This window comes from Lepeophtheirus salmonis, chromosome 1 (genome assembly GCF_016086655.4).
Source record: "Lepeophtheirus salmonis chromosome 1, UVic_Lsal_1.4, whole genome shotgun sequence".
Classification (NCBI taxonomy): domain Eukaryota; kingdom Metazoa; phylum Arthropoda; class Copepoda; order Siphonostomatoida; family Caligidae; genus Lepeophtheirus; species Lepeophtheirus salmonis.
This window is the reverse complement of record NC_052131.2, coordinates 37,489,270-37,507,078: the sequence shown is the minus strand read 5'-3', so window position 1 is coordinate 37,507,078 and position 17,809 is coordinate 37,489,270. Positions and strand designations below refer to the sequence as shown.

The window sequence follows — 17,809 nt, the reverse complement described above, 5'->3', positions numbered from 1 at the left end:
CTTTTCCGACTGATGTTTGACACCCATCAGACTTTTTAATGGTGAAGTCAATAAGAATATCATCTTACAATTAATCATATAATTTATATTATTAAATGCTGTTAATATACCATTGTTATACTCTATGACGTCAAAATATGTCTGTCCCAGCGAGCAGTCGTTAAGAAAGAAGTCCTATCAGTCCATTAAGTTTGTCAGTCTTAAGAACGGTCCTTATTGTCCTCTTACGGTGATTACGTCAGCTGAAATGACGTAATTACCCAGGTTTATAGAAATACAAGGTTAGACCATCATGTAATCGGGCTTGGTAGAATTTTCAATTTGATGACAAATTTATTTTATTATGAATTTTTAAATCAATTTACACCAAGGATAGATGAGAATTATGTTCCCACACACAGGATATATTAAATAATGAACCATAAAGGGGGAAGGAGCACATGCATCAACCGTTTTTTCCTTTTCTAGTCTCTAATCCCAAGGATAATAGAAATACAGGGTTATACCATAACGCGTGTACGACTGGCGTTTGACTTCCGCCACGCTTTTAATATTGACGTCATAGTAAATGAGTGGTTGCGTGTTTTGTCAAAATCTGTTTTTCTTGCTCAGCAGTCGGTCCGATACATTAAATTAAACATTTTCGCAATAATGACGTCATTGACAATGAGTAGTTGCGTGTTTAGTCAAAATCTGCCTGTCTTGCCCAGCAGTCGGTACAATACATGAGATTGAAAATTCTAACAAGCTCGATTACATGATAATCTAACCTTGTTTTTCTATTAACCTTGCCTATACCGAGTGTTGTCTTTACACATATATCCCCTCTTTTACTAGTGATGAAAATCGTATGTTTTTAGGCATATTAAAAAAAGAAACCCAACTCAACATCATGGAAATCTTGACAATTTGAAGAGTGTATTGAAAGAGAGCTGCTTAGCTTTCACTACGTTACATTAGATCAGCTACAATCAGCTTAGACAAATAAACAAGGACATTAGCAAAAATTACTCCGATATCGATCCTCAATTCTACTCGGAGTCCAACATGGAATTAAAATTAAAACTACCATAAATTATCAAGGTTACTCTGGGTCTTTATGAGTACACACGAGTGTTCAATCAGGTTTGGAATATAATTGAATGTATCAGAAAAAGGAAGTTCACTATTCAGGAGGAGTTAAGTAATTATGAAAATAGTTAAGAGGGAAAAAAATCTTTATCCATATTACCAATTCAAAAAAAAAAAAAAAAAAATAACGAGCAAGCTAAAGAATAGACCCGATTTTCATCATTTCATAGAGGGTAGAATCACTCTAATGTCGACCCATAATTATGTTCCTACTTCAATACGGACTTATACTTAACTCCGGGGAGCAGAATCTCATTGTTAATCCCAGTCTTTCATAAGCTGCTCAATAATTTTATAAAATACAAAATCATGTTCGAGATCCAATTAAGAAAAGTCGCACAAGTTAAGATATATGAATAAACTTTCTAATCAAGTATATTATAAGCATGGGTATTTAGTTATATTTGTCATTCCATAAATATTATAAGGAAAGTGGTTGTGTAGAGTAATATATAATATAATATATTAAAAACTATTAAATAATTATAATAATAATTCTGACGAGTCAATTATAATCTGTAGTCAGTTACATACTTCTTATTTCATACCATGAAGTGATTTGTCTCTTTCTTCTTCTCAATCGATTGTACATACAATAATTTAACATATTGATAATTATAATCTATTATCAAAATTTCTGGAATAATGTGATGGAAAGAAGATCTTCTTTTTTCTTCTTTAATACACAATATAGAGTTCTTTGAAGAGTATCATACATAGATAGGTGGAGTACATACGTTTATATGTAAAACATATATTATTATTTCGATCCTTCTTTCCAAAGAACACCAACAACAATAATATTCAAAGTGGGTTACAATAATGCTGGTGATACATACGAGTAGGTATATCACAGTCCGAATGTTGAAACTTCATTCATTCGTTAAATAATGTAACGGATTTTTAGTTTAAAAAGAAAAAAAAACAGAAACAGAAAGCATTACGCGGAAGGAAATTTATCACAGTTTCGCTTCATGTTTAACATATGTATGTGGTAGGTCATCCTAAACCATTATTTTCGTACTTCGAGAAGTTCCGGGTATTTCTCCATGATATTCATGAGAATCCCATCGATGTAACGTCGTAGGGAAGTGTTGACTTCTTGCTGCTCTTTGAGTGCATTGCGAATCTATAAGAGACAAGCAGAAATGTAATAGGACTCAAGAATACATACAAATGGCAATCACAAACAATGTTTCCTATACTTAAAGACAATAGACATTAATATTATTATAAGTATTTAATCAATCAATTAAAAATAGTCAACCCTAAATCTATGTAGATATTATTTGTATCAAACAATTTATAAAACCCAGAGAGCAAGCTACCAATCAACTATTAGGTATAAGTTTGAAAATGTAAGGTAAGCATGAAAGATAGAAAAGAGAAAAAAGACAAAACCTCAAATAGGAAAAGGGAAATATATGTAGATAGTCTATAAGGAAATCAAATTATAAGCACACACACACAAAAATGGGTTGCAATTTGCATCCTTGGCAAAAAAAAAATTATTAATAAGAAGAAAATAAAAACCAGACTTTCAAGGAGAGAAAGTTAAGTTACCAGTTACATAAATAATTACATTTCTATAATTCGATTGTCTTATAAGGGGGAAAGTTTATAAGAGAGGTAAGGGAGTCGAGTTCTAGGTAATTTCGGATCTTGGAGATTTGACCACATGACATATTCGCAACCTTTTTATGTTTTTATATCATAGGTTCAATCATAATTTTTAGACATTACTATCGAAACACTTTTTTTCTTTCTATCGATGGAGTTTTTAACATTTCATAGAGCCTAAACTAGGATAAAAAGAAGCTTCTAGTCAATGAGTCCTTTAAAAATAGACTCATGATCCCGGATCCGTAACTATAACCACTATTCCTCCTTTGTAGTCCCCAATAATTTCATATTTTCTTCTTTTCCTGATATATAAGAGTTAAGAATAAAGGGGTAAAGTTCGAACCTAGTATATAAAAAACATATAAAGACGGGCGAATATGTTATGGGAAAATTACCTAGACCCTAAAAACCAGACTTTCATAGAGTGAAAGTTAAGTTACAAGTTACTTAAATAATTACATTTGTATAATTCAATTGCCTTATAATAATAAAGGGAGATTAGATTAGTAAGGGAGGATCAATGAGGTTTTAAAAAATGGCTGAGTAGAGAGATTAGTAGAGATGGATATACCTTTTTGTATTCGGATGCACCAATAGTCTGACCTTCCTCCTCCTGTTAGAAAATAATAACGTATACAAAACTATTATACACATTCATTAGAACATGAAATATAACTAAAAAAAAAAAAAAAAAAGAGCCAAATGTCCATTAAAGATTAACTACAATATATGTGGCCCGTCAACTCAAAAGCAAGCTACAATATTTTTCCCCAAAATTACTACTTAGAGTGGTGAAAATTGATCGTCACAATTAAGGAATTATAATTAAAAGGGAGCATACCGGTGTTTATATAACCCTCTGAATTCTAACAAAGGTTTCTTAACTATAGCTAAAATTCGTGGGTATCTTAAATTTTCCAAGAAATTAGAACACCAAGCCTATACATAATTGAGTCATCTATATTTAGGAAATATTGGGCTATATATATATATATATAAATTGTGATTTTCTACTTTTATAATTTTTGTACAAGATCTTTTTCTGTTGACGCAACACATATATGATACATAATTAAAAGAACCATTGCGCCGAATAGTAGGTAAAATAAGTATATTAGAAGTATAAACTGAATGTTGTGCATGGTTAAGAGAATCTGTGTATAAATTATTAAAGAGTAAATAGGAATAGTTAAGACTAATCTAATATCAGCAACAACATACAATGTCTACTCTTAAGACAATGGTGTGTTGTTTATGTCGGCTAATACTGAGCTGAAGGATACATAGTTGGTTTTTTTTTTTTTTTTTACAAAGCTAGGATCGATTAAGGCCGCTTGATAAGATTCACATACAAGTAATAACATTGACTATATATTATTTATAGGTACCCACGCTTGACCTTTTGCAATTCATTTTCAGGTTTGTTATAAACTTGCAAAAATACATATACAATACCAAGGGATGTATCGGTTCCAAAAAAATTGATGTCATAATATATAATATACTATAGACGCACTTTTGAATTGAACACAAAAGTCCTTCCATAATTATGGAACAAACTTTGCTCGGTAGCATTATTATCATGAAATATATCAGCCGGGGCATTATTATCAATTGGCTACTAGCTTCAGCTAAAAGTAATATATAAAAAATACTTATATATAAGATAAATTCATTATAACTATTTTAATTAAACCTTAATAAAGAATAATGGCAAACTATACTAGTGAATTAGTCCATCACAATAGATATAAAAATGAAAATTTTACATTAATAAATTCCATTGAAGTAGAACTCTGCTTAAATCAATCTAAAAAGGATGCCTTGTTCAGGGCGCTTTAAAATTTGGGACTTTTTCAAGGACAGTTACAGGGATTTGTTAAGCCCAATAATATTAATGACCGATACAACCCTAATAAATACCTATATATATATATGGAGTCAAAAAAAAAGAAGCTCAAAGCTGTTGCACTAAGACAATAATTATGAAAGTCTTTTAATTTTTACCTCGTTTTCATTCATTGCTTCAAATTCAGCTGCCAGGGAATCGTCAGAGGGGCCATTCAGGAGAATTTTTCCTTCTTCTAGACCACGGTTCAACATTTGTGCCTGTAGCTCCTCATTGGTTTCCTGTAGAGAACCGTTTTTATCGCGAAGACTTCGAATCTCATTTTCCATCTCTGATATACGAGAAGCCAGATTTCCAAATACATCATCATCGCTATCTGCAGAGCCACATCCAATAAAACCATCGTTTTTGCGGTCATTTAGAGAATCCTTCAGGGTTTCAGTCTGAAAGAAATGATGACAACATTTATTTATTATAAGATTCGTATGTAGATATATACACACCTCTTTGTATAGTTCTTCAATTAATCGAGAATTTTCAATGTTTTTGTCACTAAAAGAATCCTGCTTCTTCCGAAGATTCTCTTCCAACTCTGTGTATTGTTTTTGAAGGAAAGTATGGCTTGTTTGAATTTCTTGCAGTAATTCTTCTTTATTGTGTCCTTCGAGCTTCAAATGGTCCACTTGTGTTCGAAGACCGGAGTTTTCCTCCTGTAAGTGAGAATTTTCACGTTCCAAGGTTTGGAGTCTATAATGTAAAATAACATAAAATAATAAAAATGGAATACTTAATTCTACACAAGGGCAAAAAATAAATCCCTTACCTGATTGTATAATTTTCAATTTCTAAAGTTTTTTCTCGCTCAAGACGAACAATGAGTTCCTTATTTCGTTTCTGTTCATCCTCAATCCGTTCCTCGGATTTGATTTCCAAGTCGCGAATGTGTTCCTCCAACATGTGTATTCTAAATGTGAAAAATAATTAATAAAACAAACTATGTAGGTAGGTTTTTTTTTTTTTTTTTTTAAGGAAAGAGCAGTAGTGATTTTAAAAGTAGTTCCGCATATTCGTTCAAGAGAGATGAGTCAGGAATAAAGTATAAATAAAAAGGCGGTATTTAAAGCATCATCATTCTTTCACTAATGCTCCTTAGTCGTACTTATGATTGTCCACATAATAATAAGTACATAGTGTGCGTACGTACCTGGTAGTAAGGGACGAGTTATCTTGCTTTACTTTGGTATATTTATCATCTGTAGTAGCTTGACTTTCGACTAAAACCCCCACTTGTTCTTGTAACATTTGAACCTACATAGGAATTAATATTATATTAAAATACATAATCTATAGACTCAAGAACTGCAAATATACATAGACTAATAGGCTGAAGAAAACACCTGTATTTTTCTAATAAAAGGTATATGGAAAAAGTATGTTATATCATCTATGCATGTATGTAAACTCCAAGTTCTGTTCGGGCCGATGATGAAGGGAAAAGAAGGTCGCGCTTAACATAGGTATTATTAATATAATAGAATAGAAAGGACCGCCCAAACAGTATTATTTCCTACCTCACTTACCGATGATGAATATGAGGGACGATAGGACTGAAAATTGTCAGTTGTTGAGGTATTATAATCAATGAAAGAAGAGTTGGAGGAAGAGTTGATCATGGACTCTAGATGCAGATCATCCAGTGATCTAGAAATATCTTCTTCATCATCGTCTTTAGCAGTCGTCATACAAGATGACGACGTTGTCATCTCCGATATAAGAAATACTTGACCCGGCCAATCGTCATATTCAAGCTGATTGTCCAATTCGCCCTCTTCTCCTTCATCTCTGCTTTCTTCAAAGGGACTCAGATCCTCGGATGCGGAGGATATGTTGAGAAAACTGTTATTGTTCATATTATTATTAGGATCAAAAAACATAATTCGATTCATATTTGTTAAGAGTTTCTCTTTCTTGATAGTAAATGAGTAGTTATTACTGATGAGTGATGAATTGATGATGATGATCCTAGTATTACTAGTCGTATCCAATAGAAGATGTAATTATTTGTAGTTTCAAAGCGGGTTTTGTTTGAGTACACTCTCACTGACGGAATATTTATGTACTTATTATTATTACATATTATTTATATTAACAACGAGCTAACATCAAATATGTTGTATTTTTAAGAGCTATGGAGTAAGTATAAAGTATGAAGAGTCCAGCACAAAACACTTTATTATTCTTTATTCCATCACTCTCATCGCCAACTAGCTGCTCTAGTAGCTGCCTTCTCACAGTTCACGTTCCTTAATAATATTATTTCAAACAAACTGGATCTCTGCTCCTCAGTAAGAATTTCTCCTTACAACTACTAACAATGTGTGTAATGATTAATAATGGCGTTATTCTTCACAAACTGACTCATTCTTCCTACTACTTAGGTAGTTATACGATAAACAAATATCCATTTGAAACTACATGTATTATTAACTATCATTTATACTATCCCGAACTCATGTACAACAAAAGTGTCAAATTATACTAGACACAATATTTTATAAGTAACGTCGCGTTGGGGAATGATGTGAAGAGTACCTAATTCATTCCTGGGAAAAGCGCAAAATACACTCTTTAGCTGATAGCTAGGGGAAAATACTCTTACACATAAGCGTTTTGGCAATTTTTCAATGATTTGAAGAAATAAAAACAAACAACAAAATGATTACATTACTAAATAATTCCCCAAAGTACACTCATTGCATGTGTAGCTACAAAGTAATATATCGACCTCTCCACCACAAAAGAGTGAATAATATCTAAACATCATCATTAATGGAATTAAAATCAATGCAGGCTCATGCATTTTTATGTCACTTATTTCTTAAGAGATAAAAGAAATATGCAAGAAATAGGGGAGTAGAGTATGTGAATGTCGTAAACACATTCTTCAACAGCAGAAAAGAAATGAGTCAGAGTTAAGAGGGGTGTTGACTCTTGATCCATCTAAAATATGTGCCGAGTTAACATAAAAACAATATTGAACAAAAAAGAATTTAAGTCCAATGTTTTGCATCACATTCACATATATATATTTCGGTCAATTATTTTATAGGCATTCTATTCAAATTTTCATGATAAGTTGAGATACCCATTTGATTTAAAATACTTAATTTGACACTGATACAGGGGGTTTTTCTTTGGGGGGGTTTACCGAAAAAAATCCAAAAATTTGAAAAATTAAATTTTTCTGATTTTTTTTTTTACAAGTAAATGTTTTAGGAAAAATTTCAAATATTAACAGACAATTTAATTTTTGGAAAAAAATTTAAAAATACAAAGCTATTAACAAAAAATTTAAAAAATCTTTTCTGACAAAATGATTTATTTTTTTGGAAAAAATTTAAAAAATCCACAACTTTTAACAAAAAAATTTCAAATTAAATTTCAAATTTTTCGGAAAAAAATTTAAAATTCATAAAAAAAATTCAAAAATTAAGTTAAATTTAAAATATTAAATTTTCTAGTAAAAATAAATAAACACTTAATGATTTTGGGGGCTACATCCCACTCCCTGCCGGCGCCCCTGCGATATGACTTTCCAATTATAAACTATTTGATCTTTCATTGTGACGATGAATTGTTGCTACTTTTAAGTACAACTTGCAACTCCTTCAAAGGATTAATCATAACAATTTTTCCATAGAAATTGACGAGAGTTTTAAATTATAGGGCTATTTATGGGATGAGCTGAGATACCCAAGAATGTCTGCTATAGTTTAAAGCCTTTGTTTGATTTATATCGCTTAATTTGGACCTGATATTGCCTTTTAAAGAAAATATATCAATTTCTAATCATTTGCGTGTGAAAATGAATTTTTTCTACTTCCATAGGATTAATCTTAATAATTTGTCGATAGAAATTAACGCTAATTGTAATAGCATTTGCATACATATTTATGCCAAATTCACTTGAAAATCTAATCGAGGACACTCTAACGGGGCCTAATTGATGCACATATATGTATAACATACAAGGTTAATACTGGAAGTTATCGATTTTGAAGTAGCAAAGTGCAGAGAATTAAAGTATTTACTCTATTTATGTAAAAAAGAGGTCTGACATTCAAAATATGAGGATACTCCAATAAAATCCACGTATAGTACAAAAATATTGCCTATAAATATTAACTAAAAGATTAACTTTTCAACAAGAAAGGATTTTGTATAAATAAAATTATAATTGATGACTTAATTCCGAATACTCAAAACACAACATGTTGTTATTTTATGTATATAAATCATCCCAAGGGATTTAACAAAGATATGTTGAAGCAGTTGCTGAGATTAATTTTCATGTCAGAAGATTTGTTATATTATATAACGTACAGGGTGATCATTAATAACTATCGTTTACAATTCAATTTCTTGAAAGTGTTTAACTCACATTCAAATAATAATTCTTCAAGATGTTGTTTTCACACATATTTAGCCTCCATGCTATTACAAAGACTAAATTTATTGAATAAAAGAGCCGTCAGCCTTAATAACTATCCAGTCTCAGAAGGCAGGATATGATGTTAATGATGCATTTCTTCTCCAAGTAGTTCCATACCTTAAAAATATAACCCTTGATATATTTATAATTGGGATGGGGTGCCGTACCTATAAAAACGCTCCAGTCGGAATAATCAAGAGGATTAAGATCAAGGCTCTGTAAAGATCAAAATTCCTAACCACCTCATAATCATATTGCTCCCTGTGATGATTATGGATGGATCTATAGGTGTGTTAACTTACTAGAGAACTGTATTTTGGGTCTTGATAGATTTCCTTAAACCAAGAAAATACAATTTTCTGCAACAGCTTATAAAGGATCATGGCTTCCCAGAGTAACATGGAAGATGATGCCTCAATAAAAAGGATGACACTTTTTTTTAGAACGATAATTAATCCCTACTCTGTAAATATAGTGACATTTGTCCTAATTTGACACATCCAACTTATAGTAATAAAACATGTGTCGATCAGTGAGCAAATATTCAACAATTTTCGCTTACAAGCAAGAGAACATAACTTTGTTTTCTAGTTAGTTAATGGATATGTAATATACATGTATAAGAATATATAAAAGAGAAAGTACTTAGGTACATGTAATCATCCCTAATAGCACATCAGACATATCCATCATCGAGTTTTATATAATTTTTACATACATACATAAATGAATATATTTAAGAAAATATGATAATTAAAATCATGCAAGACGTTACACATACCTTTTGGTTGAGGTCATTGACGTCTTCTTCCAGGGAAATATCTGATTGCATATCCCCATCATCACCATTTGAACTACGACCAGAGGGAGAGGATCCAACGTTATTATTGTACAAGGCACTCGCATATGCGTTTGAACTGACTCTTTTATTTGGGCTAGAAAAGATTTAAAATGAATACATTAATCATTTGGTTAGTCAAACGATTAAAGACATTGAATGCAGCCTTAAAAAATGAGTACTGTTCTTGTTTTCCGCTCATATTTGAACGCTTCATCAGGAAAAGCCCTGGAACGGCATTTATTTTTACTGCAAAACCAAAACTAAAATCAAGTGGTGAAATGACGACCAGAAATCATTATTTGTACAAATTTAGTTGTCTACGAGAATATATTCTTATCCACTAGGAGCATAATTAATTTATTAAGAAAGAAAAAATATCCCTCTAGAAATAAAGTTTTTGGTACACAACTAAATCTGGACCAAAATTAATTATGATGGTCGTTTGTTTTTAAAGCAAATGAACGGAAACAGTCTAAACAGATCCAATCCTGATTGAATAACGAAAAATAATATATATAAACGGATGGATCAGAGTCACATTCACAATTTTATTAGTGGAGTATGTACATTTATAGATCGACTTACTATCGAAGTGATCCCCATCGACGCGGTGGGACAATGTTATCTACGTTATTGGACCTGGATTGCATAGAAAAAGAAAACACAAAAATACAAGGACGATCAACATATCAATTATGTTCTTACCCAGGCGATCTTCTAAGACTAGTTCTCAGCCAAGTATTCCGTCTACTGAGATTACGATCCGACAAAGGAGATGCATTACTATTAACTCTAACGAATCGGCCATCCAAAGTATCAACGTCGCTAAACATAGATAAAAACGTGCAAACAATGATAAGACATTCATAATATGTGAAAAAAGAAAGACTCCAATTAAACGATAAGGCACTGGGTGTTTTTTTAGATCAAACAAATACATGTTCTTCCATTCATGACATGAATTCAAAAGACATTGGATTTAACGACAATTTCTTTTAATACAATGATTGGATTGACAAAAATATACGTATTTATAAATAATAATTACTTTTCATTATCAAATTCTATGTCCACATTTTCTCCAAAACTTTCAAAATTCTCTTCATCACGATCTGACAAGGAACTACATTGAGATTTATGAGGTGCCTCAGGGGAGGTTGAACTTCCTATAGCTGAATCTGTTAGGCTGAGCGGTTGATTATCCGTAAGGGAAGTGTTTGACATGAGGTCCTGATTAAATTTAATTATGGGATATTAGTATTAACTGTATATATGTAATATATTCTATGAATAATTAATTAATTATAATTAGTGTATCAACTATTCAACAACTTTTTAATCAAATTTTGAATTCGTTTTTTTTGTAGTTATTGTATAAATTTCCTTTTGATCCCATTATGTGAAATTCTATATAATTTTGCCCTAAAAGGACATTTTCTTTCAAATATATAATTTTGCTAGTAGTTTCATGTCTATTGCAAAATATATCTAAGTATTTCTTAAATAGAATATAAAAGAAAAGAAAAAAACAGTTCTCAAGGTGATCTTTCACAAAACTTTCTCAAATAACTAGGATATATTTATATAAATATTTAATTTCCAAACAAGGGATTAGAAGTAGACAGTAATTCCAAACATTATTAAAATATTGATTCATTCTTACCAAGGAAGGTGGAGACATATGATGAGTAACGGAATCAGTCTCGTCAAATGCTAGTCCGGCCGTCGTCGTTTGGGATGAAAAACTCTATAATTAAAGAAATGTATTAATAAACTAAATTCAAACTTTGAATACTAAGATAATAATTGGAGGAAAATACTCCCTCTTAAGTAAGTTTTAAATTGCAAGCGTTGGGTGGGCTAAATAAGTATGTATTAATTAGCACTATCAGTTGTATGAAGAACAGTGAAGATATGATTAACATTCCATAAATAAATTAATAATAGGTAATAAAAATATATTATAATTGGATGAATAAGGATGTGATCATTTCTTTCGTAATTACTCAATCAATTCCTCATATTTCCAGGGATCCTTTCCGTAGAATTCCCTGGGCATTTGTACAATAGATGACCCTTAAATTTGAGCGTTTCTCTCCTGAAATGTTGGGGAACATACCGGGGCAACCCTTATTATTTAATCATCTCTATGCAAATTTTGAGAGGTTATTAGTTATTTTTTTCTTAGAATTTTCCTATAATTAATGTTGCAGAACACATAATTAGCTATGGATTACTAAGAAAAACATTGTTTTAGTCGCCACAATGAGCACACACTACGAGAAGAGGATTGAAATATCAGACTGGGGCCTCGAAGTAGGAGATTTATAATGTCTGTCGTGCATGGAGATATTGTAAATGTATTAAAAATATGTAATTATATCGTTATACAATCTTATTTCCATATTGTAGATCAAATCAAATATTACAATGGACAGAATAGGATATTTTTCTCGAACTATCCTACTTTTCTTGTCCCTAATGGATCCCTTCGAGAAAAATCTAACCCTTTTTATGGATTTTTAGTACTTATTACTTTGATTTAATTTAAATATCACTGTTTATCATAGACATCAAGTAGTATTCAATGAATATGTTGAAGCCATTTTATGGAGTCTTTTAAGTTCCTTAAAATGAAGGACTGAATTAGACGGTATTGGAGTGTTCAGTCCTAAATAAGAACCCACACAACACTAGTTATCCCCATAAAGGATTATTTTTCATGAAAAAGAGACAAATAACTATATTTTTTTCGTTCTAATTTTTCTTGGAAAAACGCTTTTGGTTAGAAACAAAGGGCATATTTGTATTAAAAAAATACATTTATAATGATCATATTTTATATAATTTCTTCATTTTTTATCAAAAGAAATATTTTTGAACTACATTCCTCCAACATTTCGAAGAAAATTAATTTAAAAACCCCTCTAAATTGTTCCTACCATGTGGAATTATCAAAATATTTGATATGATATAATATCATAAAGTGATAATCTAGAGACAATCATGATAATTCTATATTTTTCATGATTGATGGAACAAATCTTGCTCAAATGAAGAAATCATGGAAGGAGTCAGGTAGAAAATGAACATACTTATTGTGTTGTTCCCATACATTACCCTTTCCAAAGAATCGATAAAAAAGTAGGACTATGCGATTCGTTGGCCCCTTAGTTATATTAATACACATACACAGGGCACAAGAGAAAAGAACACACTTGATACTATTATCAGTTGTATCTTTATATACTACTCAATTATTCATTTGGCTTTCTTAATAGTACCTTTGAAGTATGTTCTTGCTGATTCGACGACGACCGATAATTCAATGAGGCTGATGGCGGAGAATCACTAGGAGATGAGTCTGTAATAGAAGAAGAAAATTAGTATGCAAGAAAATATAACAAATAGAAGCATATACATTGGCAAAAATAAGTCTTTGAAAGGCTTCAGAAACAGAACTACAACTTGTATTAATAGTCAAAAACATATTTTAACTCTAGTATATCAATATTTTATTAAGGGACTCTTGAGTCAATAAGTATCTACCTTGACTCAACCTCTCTCAGAATGGCCCTTCTTCACACCAAACATGATGACAAATTCACATACTATGCTTATCTTGAAAGGATTTGATTGTTGCAAATTATAGTTCATTAATTATTATCAGTATAATATGTGAAATCCTCTTTTTTGATGAAACGATGGATGACACAATGATTACTGAACAGAACACGAAAGTAAAAATGAAAAAAAAAAGCAAGGTTCTCTACTTCAACAATCAAAATAGCATACATTACATTATTGTACAAGTATGTACTATTAAGTATTTAAGTATTATATACCTGAGATCTCTAGCTTATTGTTGAAGGAGAGAGCGCGCGCGCTCTCCCTTCCTCCCCTCTTTTTATTCCAAGCGGTTTGAAACGAAGAGGGGACTTATTTTTTTATATATTCAGGTGTTTTGTATGACTTATTATATATTTATTAGTACTACAGAGATCAATTTGTCATAATAACCCTGTAGTCCATAAATAGATGTAAAAAAGCAAATTTACTGGGATATTCCCTAACGTTGAAGGAGTGAAAATTAGTCACTTATTATTGTAATAATTAAATAAAATATAAGATTGTCTGCACTAATGGGCTTCCTAGGTTGAGTGGTAAAGGCTCTGAAAAAGTTGCGACAAGTTCCATTGTAAAATGTGTATATGATTTTTTGATATTTCTTCATATATGTAAGAAAATCTCATATTTCACACAGAGTATATTATGTGCAATTAAAAAAATATATGCCTTTGATGATTAAAATGTCAAGGCTTTGAGAGGAGGGGAAGAAAGATTGGCGTTCATGGCGCACGTATATATTATTTCCTAATTTTTATCCAAGACGACAAAATAATTAACAATATCTTTTCATTTGTAGTAAAGATTTGTGGGTTTTTTTTAATATATAATACATTAACGAGAACGATTATTCCTTACAAAGGACCTGTTGACTTATTGCATGATACGAGAGGTCTTACTCTACTACTAATAGGATTAACATACATAGATCAGGAAGGCATCCACCCCTTATCAAAATAAACATATGTATATATAAAAACATCTCTTAATCTAATCTTGATATTTAACTATAAAAAAATATTTTATGTTTGTTGGTTTAGCATAAAATTTGTACATTATAACAGATTTATATTAAATGCCAAGTTGACAACTAATGAACAGCAATGTTATAAATAACAAAATCTATGCATCCTATAAGATTCCAAGAAAAAACTTGTTCTGTAAACCTTGCTCATTATTGCCTCTTTATCAACCAGAAAAAACAGTTATTTTCAGGCAACTAACGGGGGTTTATTGCAATTTTATTTAATATAGAAACTATTATCTTTATAAATAAATGCCCCAAATTACAGTAAAATGAACGATTTTTTTTGAAGAAGCAAATTGAATCGTGCCGAATTCGTTCAAAATACTTGGATAAATGACATAATTTAACTTTTTTTTAAAGTAATTTACAAAAGGTCTGAAAGACAATCAGAGTCAAGGACATGATCAAGAAAGTTATTGCCCTCCAGTTTTTGTAAATATCATTGGTAGTGACATTATTATAAAAATTATTTTTAAATATTTCCGTTCGCGGTTTTCAAAAATATTTTCTCTTTAAAAGAAGAAAAGAGAGAGAGAAAAAAAAAAGGAGAAATGATACAAACAAATTATTGGATAATAATGTACAAAAATGGGTTTAAAGGAAATCCGATTGGTGTGAAATCAACCAACTGACCTTGTAAAAGGAGAAAGAAACAGAGAAATGACGCTGATGAATTTTGATTATAACTTTTAATAAATAGGGATGGATCACAAATTGACAAACTCACAAACAGCACGATGTCTAACTTTGACGATGAAACCACTGAGCTAATGGTACAAACTGACTATATTTTGATGATCATCAGGAAGGATTGACAATTGCACGCGCAATGTTTGTGCGTACGCTTTTTTGTATACCTGACGGCCTTCTGATTTAATTTACCTAGCCCTGTACTGCCGGATTTTTCAAAAAGGTATGATGATGAATTCTTCCCCTTCTCCCCTAGCTCGAGTATTGTATTGTTATGTTCGATATTATATAGGAATTTTTGAATGTTTCTCCTTCATACTACTAAAAATCCACTTCACTCGTAAAAATATTAACAATATAAAAAATCATGCTACAAAAATAAAATTTATATAAAAAAATGTCTCACGCTTCTGAAACTGTGTTCTTCTTCAGACTCTAGGGGGATTTCTTTTTTAAGATGATCGGAATGATAATTATAAAATATGTATAAATTGTTGCTTTTTCTAATGTAGGAACATTAGATCGTCCCGTTTTTGGGTGAATATTGTGTTCCCTTTGCACAATAGCTTTTTCTGTTAAAAACAATAACAAAAACTACATTTGGCAAAATTTAAAGTCTTTCAAGACATTTTTGACGTGGTACAAGTCATTTTTTTTTTTTTTTGCCAAAATAAGCCGTTCTGAATATGATGCTATAAGTCCGAAACAGTACCTTTTACATTGTTTAGTATTTAGTTCACTAGTAGTGCCTTAGATGTGCTCAATGATTGGAGGTTACTCTGTTTTATCAGACATAGCCTAGCCAAGTTTAATCCTAGTTAAAGTGATACCTGTAAAACAAATAGGTTGGCCATTATTTTTGATAAAATCATTGAGGACATCTTTACATTGAGGACACTTTAAATGATTAAAATCATTATGTTCGATATTTTTAACGGATAAACTGAATACTAAAAAATATAGCAAATGCAATTTTAGGATTATAGTTTCGTAATTGGGATGGTACAAGAGGCATAAAATGGGCAATTTTGACACTCATGTTCCATTTTTCAAACTAAAAAAGCATGTATCACGCCAAAAATAGTTTAAAAGTCCTCAAAACTTTATCAATGGGAGTTTATTGAATGTCCTTAACAGAAAAGGACTTTGTCCAGGTAAAGAAATATATTTTCCTAAAAAGAAGACGGTCTAATAGTTGAGACATAGTTGAAAATCACCTTTAATGTGAAGTTGGATTGAAGCGCTTAGAAGAAATATGTTTTTTTTTTTTTACAGACAAGGATTTTTAGTGGGAATGCTATTTGCGATTATACATAATTTTATGTAACAAAGCAATTTTGAATAGTGTTCAAATACCGCAAATGAGTGATTCGTCAACACAGAAACAATCTTGATCAAGAAAATGAATTCCTAATGGTACTTTTTTAATATAAATATAAACCGCCTCATATGTACGACATATGTTGGTATATAAGGCATGAACAAACTCAGGGGCGTCCGCGGGATTATATATGTATATATATATTTGGGGGTGGGTACTTTTAAAAAAAAATTATATATTGAAAGATTTTGAAAAATTATTTTTTTTTCTCTAAAAATGCACATTAATATCTGTAAGATGGACCAGATGTACTGAATTGTAGTAGCAATAAATAAATAAGTAAACAAACTACTAAAAAACAAAATAAACGTAAGACGGTGGCGCCACGATCATCAGGCATGTAAACATTTGAGTCTGACTGTCAGGTGTGTCGGTCATAAAAGTTAAATGTCCCTTTCAGTTCCATCCTATTTTTGAAGGAAGCGACCGCATTGGAACCAAAAGCCCTCCCCTGGAGCAGGGGTCACCAAACTATCGACCCGGCTCACCGACGTTATTTGAATTTGCTTGATAAAACACATAGAACACGAAACTTTGTCATAAAATTTAAATTTGAATATTATGTTTGGAATATTTTGAAGATCCTGATTGATATGTGCCTTAAATTGACTAATGCTATACTGTATGCATTGTGTATTATATTGTAAATACCGCCTGTACAATTGATGTTTGAATTCCACCACGCTTTTTAATAGTCATTGGTTGCGTGTTTGGTCAAAATTGCTATGACTTGCTCAGCAGTCAGAATTATACGTCAAATTGACAATTCTAGTAATAGTGACGTCATAGAATATAATTGGTTGCGTGTTTTCTCAAAATCGGACTGTCTTGACCAGCAGTCGGTACGATGTATCAAATTGAAAATTCTAGCAAGCCCTATTACATGATGGTCTAACCTTGTATTTCCATTAACCTTGCAATCTTTGAATCATAAATCATAAATATCTACAGAGTGGGGACACAAAACTTGCAGAATTTTATGGAATTAAGAAAAGAAAAGTAAAAATTAATTTGTATTATGTTTAGTTATAATATTTAACAATATTTTTATAAAATATGTCCTCTGTCACAATCATTAACAGCCTACACACGCCGGTGAACAGATGTCCACCGGTGTAACACACTGTCATAATGGAAGCTCGGAGAGA

At 31.1% G+C, this 17,809-nt stretch overlaps 1 protein-coding gene across 8 annotated transcripts in view; it reads right to left on the bottom strand.

Annotated features, from left to right (window-relative positions):
- Positions 1–1,505: 1,505 nt before the first annotated feature.
- LOC121118486 (rab11 family-interacting protein 4B) overlaps positions 1,506–17,809 on the bottom strand; it is a 114,984-nt gene continuing 98,680 nt past the window's right edge. For 4 of the 8 annotated variants that reach the window (XM_071892075.1, XM_040713085.2, XM_071892079.1 and 1 more), the window contains 12 exons: positions 13,221–13,300; positions 11,600–11,683; positions 10,985–11,166; positions 10,642–10,761; positions 10,522–10,575; positions 9,877–10,030; positions 5,808–5,911; positions 5,427–5,567; positions 5,107–5,350; positions 4,762–5,046; positions 3,326–3,367; positions 1,698–2,260 (listed from right to left, as the gene is read on the bottom strand). In XM_071892075.1, the coding sequence (XP_071748176.1) occupies positions 2,144–2,260; positions 3,326–3,367; positions 4,762–5,046; positions 5,107–5,350; positions 5,427–5,567; positions 5,808–5,911; positions 9,877–10,030; positions 10,522–10,575; positions 10,642–10,761; positions 10,985–11,166; positions 11,600–11,683; positions 13,221–13,300 (1,607 nt within the window). In that variant the 3' untranslated portion in view covers positions 1,698–2,143. Of the gene's footprint in view, positions 2,261–3,325; positions 3,368–4,761; positions 5,047–5,106; positions 5,351–5,426; positions 5,568–5,807; positions 5,912–9,876; positions 10,031–10,521; positions 10,576–10,641; positions 10,762–10,984; positions 11,167–11,599; positions 11,684–13,220; positions 13,301–17,809 lie in introns of all 8 variants that reach the window. The other 4 variants (XM_040713074.2, XM_040713076.2, XM_040713091.2 and 1 more) reach the window with 4 other exon arrangements.